The sequence below is a fragment of the Manihot esculenta genome, chromosome 6, assembly GCF_001659605.2.
Source record: "Manihot esculenta cultivar AM560-2 chromosome 6, M.esculenta_v8, whole genome shotgun sequence".
Lineage (NCBI taxonomy): Eukaryota > Viridiplantae > Streptophyta > Magnoliopsida > Malpighiales > Euphorbiaceae > Manihot > Manihot esculenta.
The window spans coordinates 2,702,125-2,707,783 of NC_035166.2; the positions used below are offsets into that span (position 1 = coordinate 2,702,125).

The following is a 5,659-nucleotide window of genomic DNA, read 5'->3' on the forward strand; positions in this document are numbered from 1 at the left end:
GTAGTATAAGCTTTGAAGAGGTCGGTCCCATTTCGAACTTTAGTAAGGTCAGAGGTGTTGGTGGTCCAATCTTCATGCTCCATGGGTTGGGATTTCTACTGTCCGATCGGACTAAATAAAAAGATTCGCACGACTCTTCTAAATCCCGTATATATGTGTCATGATCTTTACGTGTTCTTTTTTTTTTCCAGGTTATCATATAAATTATAGATTGACTTAGCTAAAAAGATTAAAATTAATTATTTATCCTAAAAAGTATAATGTTGGATTTGTACCTATCACCATATATATATATATATGTATATATATATATATATATATATATATATATGTATAGTTGTTGAAGGTCTTCGTAATTGAAGAATTCGTGATTAAATTGGTGAAGCTGACTATGGATCCCTACATAGATGAACATTCCCGGCGAGGTTCTACCTTTAAGAAAAATCGTCAATGACCAAGTCACAGAAATGGAATAGTATGTTTTTCGTGTGTTCATTAATTAGTAAATCTTAAATGTCAATTATATAAACGTTTGGTTGAAGTTGATTGCGTGCACTCAGTCACCCACCAATCACACTTGCTCTGCATACCCTTCTCATGCAAAGAGTCTTTCTTTAATCGTTGATTATATCAATGACCAATCTTAGCCGGCAACCTATTTAATCCTAAAACTTGTAACCATGCGACAAGAAACATCCTTCAGAATCATGCTTTCCGTCGAAAGTTCACAGATGGCTTAGTAAACAACGTTCTACAAACAATATGACACAAGCTAAAGACAAGAACTAGATGCTAAAATGCACATCCTCTATATATAATCTGGGGTGAATTAAGGTAAGGATCAGTAGCTCCGAATTATGGCAAAATCTGTGCTATTCCCATTGTTGATTTTGCTGCTTATTCTTAGAACAACTTATGCATCTGCACCAAGTCCTGGTAGAATGGGCTTGAAGATGGTTAGAAGATCACTTTCAAGCCAGTCCTACTCTGAACTCCAATCATTTTATTACAGCCAGACACTAGACCACTTCAACTACAGACCTGATAGTTATCAAACTTTCCAGCAGAGATATTTTATCAACTCCCAGTATTGGGGAGGAGCAAATACGAGCTCACCCATTTTTGCTTATTTAGGTGCAGAGACAGATGTAACACTGAATATTCCTGCTATTGGATTCATTGATGATCTCGCTGCGCGTTTTAAAGGTTTGCTGCTGTATATGGAGGTGAGTAAACTTTATCAGATATTCATAAGTTTGGCGATAGATTCTGATAATCATGTGAGATAATGCCAGTGAACTTTGCAGCATCGTTATTATGGTGAATCAATCCCATTTGGTTCGAATCAGAATTCCAGTACTCTTGGATACTTCAGCTCAACACAAGCTCTAGCTGATTATGCACAATTGATCATAGATGTCAAGAAAAACCTATCAGCAGAAAATTGTCCTGTTATTGCTGTTGGAGGATCTTATGGTGGAAGTAAGTTGCAGTTCAACATGCTGTCAGAAATTATTGATTCCATATACATGCATGCATGCATACATACGTATGTATATACATATACATACTTCTCACTCAGATACATAACTATATTTACAGTGCTTGCCTCGTGGTTTCGTCTAAAATACCCTCATATTGTCATTGGTGCATTGGCTTCGTCTGCTCCAATACTATACTTTGATGATATTACACCACAAGATGGATATTATGTTGTTGTTAGCCAGGTTTTTAGAGTGAGTATTGAAATTTTCCGTGATTCTGTCACTTAATTTTCCTTTTCTTCTTGCGATCTAATGTGGTTCGAGCTCAAGAGCTCACCAACTTGATTTAGTAAATAATGTTCATCTTGGGTTCTGCAGAACAAGAGTGAAAGTTGCTACAGTAACATAACGCAGTCCTGGTCTGAAATTGATAGAGTTGCTGGTGAATCAAATGGCCTTGCCACCCTTGAGAAAATCTTCACCCTCTGCAAGTAATTTGATTATCATCCTTTCAAGAATAGCATTAGCTGAATTGAAAAGTACCTGCTAACTTCTAACTCTTTTTTTTTTTTACTAAATTATTTTCAAGCCCTCTGAACTCAGCACTAGAGCTCAAAAATATCCTTGCGTCCATGTATATGTACTCAGCTCAGTATGACAGTCCTGAAGAAAATTATGTTGAAAATGTATGTGGAGCCATTGATGGGGCACCAGAAGGAACTGATGTTCTTGGAAGAATAGCAGCAGGTCTAAATTCTAGTTCCTCTTCGTGCCAGTCCATGTCTGTTGGAAGATCACCAGCGTTACAAGATTACGTGCAGGAACAAGGATGGTCATGGCAGGTACGTGGAAGTTCTACCATCTATACATGGATAGATTTTCTTACAGATTTGTCCATTTGGTGATGGCGATCCTTTCTTTCTCTCAGAAATGCACTGAAATTGTAATGCCATTCGGAATAGATAACAACAATACAATGTTCTGGATAGCTCCATTTAATCTAAGCAACTATATCAGCAATTGTCAAGAAGCTTTTGGTGTCACCCCAAGGCCTCATTGGATCACAACAGAATTTGGTGGCCGCGTAAGCTTTTTTCCCATGCATATTAGTTGATATAATTTTATGGTAAAATACATATTTACTCCAATATTATTTGGGTATTAAATTATTTTTTAAATGTTAAATTACCATTTTAGTTTAGATAATAAATTATTTCAAAATAGTGTTGGAGCATAAATATGTGATTAATTATAAATTTTAATTTTTTATATATGCATTTGATCAATCTTATAAAATTAATCTTCAGGACATAAAATCAGTGCTGGGAAATTTTGGAAGTAACATCATTTTCTCTAATGGACTGAGAGATCCATACAGTGCTGGAGGGTAAAGAACACACAACTTCTTTGGATTAAATTCACCAGTGTACAAATTGAAATTTCAATTTTTGTTGGGTAATTCAGTAATTTTATTATTGATTTGCAGAGTTGTAGAAGACATATCAGAAAATATTGTTGCTGTAAATACAGAGAGAGGTTCCCATTGCTTGGATTTGTATACTCCTTCAGTAAATGATCCTGATTGGCTTGTAGCACAAAGAGACAAAGAAACCAAAATCATTGCACAGTGGATTACTGACTATGCCAAGCCCAAGAAGAATTGATACAGAAAGAAACAGGATAAGATATATAGTTTTCCATGGGATGCATTGATAAATTATTTTTTATTTTTTATTTTTTTTTAAAAAAGTGTGACAAAGAGGAATGTTGATTTTTAATTATCTAAATTACAGTACTAGAACATTTTAATTTGATTAAATTTAAAGTTTTTAGAGATTGGGAGGTATTATAAAGAAAAAGAAATGTTAATTATTAATTTTAAAATCAATAAAATTAGGGTAAATAGTATTCGATTTAAATTGAAAAAATCAATCGAATCGAATTAATTTAAAAATTCAGTTTAATTTTTTATTTATTTTACTTTGATTTTTAATTTTAAAAATTTTAATTATTTTAGTTCGATTCGATTTCGATCAGAAAAAATTAAAAAAAAAAATCGAACTGATTAATAATAATAATATTTTTTTATAATATTGAAAGATTATATTATAATCAATATTGAAATATTTTAATTAAATTTTAAAATATTAAAGATAAAGTGTAAAAAATAAAAAATTTATTAAAAAATTCAACTGATCAAATCGAATTGAATCAGATCAATTAGATTCAATTTGATTTTTACTTAAAATCAATTTGGTTCGGTTTTGATAAATATTAAATTTTTAATTTTTGATTTATTTAATTTAATTCGATTTTAAACCGAATCGATCAAAGTACACTGCCTCCGCAAATATAATGATTACAAAATAGATAAATGGTAGAAGTTGGAAGTTCATATATATTTAAAACATATCATACCATTTAGTTTCTAAATTATAAATTAATATTTAAATAAAATTTTAAACTATTTTAGAGAATAAATAATCCCCTGAATTATTATAATCGTCACGTATAAAATTCAATTAACAGAATAAATAATAGTGTTAGACTTAAAATATGTGTGGAACTCACTAGAAGAAGCTATTATAGAAAATTAGAAATAAAAAACAGTAAATTAAATAGTCTTTTATAAAAAAAATTACAGAAAAAATGGTTTCAAAGAATATGATCAAACACCAATCTTGAATTGTGAACAAAACTATAAATTTCTATCTTTATAAAATTTTAAATCAAATAAATGCAATAGTGAAGAAATGTTACTAAATCCAACTTTTAAATCTATATAGATAAATTAAGAATCTTTATCCACTCAAATCTATGAAATATAATCAGCTAAAACAAAAATAAAAATCAATAACCAATGAAATTAACACTAATTTTAATCCACATTCAAGTTATTTTGAGACTAATTTAAATTTAAAGAATTTTTTTTAATATAAAAAATATAGAGTGCTTTAATTTCAAAACTTATACATTATATATATTAATGAATTTATATTATGATGATTTGAGATTCATATATGTAAGCTTAGTTTCTATTTTCTTTCCCTATCCTTTTTAGTTCTTTTTTTTTTATCGTTTTGTGACATATAACCGTTATTGTACTATATTACTCCATATTTTTATTATGTAGGACCGGACGTATAGATATACAGTTCTTCCTTTTATTATCAGACGACTATTTAATTTTCTTAATATCTATTTTAGCATGATTTCGAATGTGTGAAATCTGCTATTTCGTGGGTTTAGCTAATCGCTGGATTAAGTCCCTCTCTATTAGGCTTATATCCATTAGACTTAACCTTTCCGCCGTGGATCTAATCGCGGTTTTGGGTGTTCGAAATCCGCAAATTATCATATTTTATATTATTTTGTACTAAAATTTTAAAATCATTTTAATAATAATTTTAAACCGTTCAAATGTTTTATAAGATATTTTCAAAAAGTTTTAAGTGGTGAAAAGTATATTTAGCAAATATTTTATTAATTTATTTGCACACTATTTTTATCGGAAAAAAAAATTGGAAGATTAATTTGGAAAATCAAGGAAATGAATGAGAAACAGAAAATGACGCAAGTGAAAAAACGGTCCCAAACCAGATCTCCATAGAAAAGAGAGATATGGATAAAACGTGCACTCATCCTTGTTGAGTTGTATAAATTCTTCATCATCCACTCCATCATCTTCAACAGTGTACCAACTTCAAGAGAGAAACAGACATGTCAACAGCTGCATTTTCCAGAGGAGCACACTCCATGTTTTCCAAGTAAGCCTTATTCTTCCATTTCTGGCTTTTTCTTTGTTTGGGAAATCTATTAGATTTTGAGATTTCCTAATGTATACATTGTATGATGGATGCAGGCCCATGATTCGGAAGGCCTGCCACAGGAAAAGCACAGGAAATAGCTCTTATTCTTCTTCTCCTGATGGTATGAGAGAGATGAGCAATAAGGTGGATGGTGAAGAAATGAAAATGAAGAAGAAGCATGTGAGAGATGATGGTAGTTGCTGTTGGGTTCCTCATGAAAGGACTGGGATCTTTTATCCTAAGGGCCAAGAGAAAGTCATGGAAGATATTCCTTCTGAAGCTGCAAAGGATGTTCTTGATATTAATTACTTCTCACATAATTAATTTTATAATTATTTAGGAATTAGACCTCAAAATCTTTCAGTA

General features: G+C 31.0%; 2 protein-coding genes across 2 annotated transcripts; both read left to right on the forward strand.

The window, feature by feature from the left end:
- The first annotated feature begins 842 nt into the window (after nt 1–842).
- Nucleotides 843–3,313, forward strand: LOC110618223 (lysosomal Pro-X carboxypeptidase). The gene is made up of 8 exons (XM_021761348.2): nt 843–1,226; nt 1,308–1,482; nt 1,603–1,736; nt 1,863–1,975; nt 2,074–2,326; nt 2,413–2,568; nt 2,792–2,871; nt 2,971–3,313. Exons 1-8 carry the CDS (start codon nt 858–860, stop codon nt 3,146–3,148), a joined length of 1,458 nt encoding a protein of 485 aa, XP_021617040.1. The 5' UTR covers nt 843–857; the 3' UTR covers nt 3,149–3,313.
- A 1,692-nt stretch (nt 3,314–5,005) lies between these two features.
- On the forward strand, nt 5,006–5,617 carry LOC110618134. The gene is made up of 2 exons (XM_021761199.2): nt 5,006–5,251; nt 5,347–5,617. The coding sequence occupies exons 1-2, from the start codon at nt 5,205–5,207 to the stop codon at nt 5,615–5,617; spliced, it is 318 nt and encodes a 105-aa protein (XP_021616891.1). The 5' UTR covers nt 5,006–5,204.
- Nucleotides 5,618–5,659: the final 42 nt, after the last annotated feature.

Coding starts and splice junctions, on each gene's coding strand:
- LOC110618223 (XM_021761348.2), top strand. CDS start 858: ATGGCAAAATCTGTGCTATTCCCATTGTTGATTTTGCTGCTTATTCTT. Junction 1,737..1,862: donor TTGTTAGCCAGGTTTTTAGA/GTGAGTATTGAA, acceptor TGGGTTCTGCAG/AACAAGAGTGAAAGTTGCTA. Junction 2,327..2,412: donor AACAAGGATGGTCATGGCAG/GTACGTGGAAGT, acceptor TCTTTCTCTCAG/AAATGCACTGAAATTGTAAT.
- LOC110618134 (XM_021761199.2), top strand. CDS start 5,205: ATGTCAACAGCTGCATTTTCCAGAGGAGCACACTCCATGTTTTCCAA. Junction 5,252..5,346: donor GCACACTCCATGTTTTCCAA/GTAAGCCTTATT, acceptor TGATGGATGCAG/GCCCATGATTCGGAAGGCCT.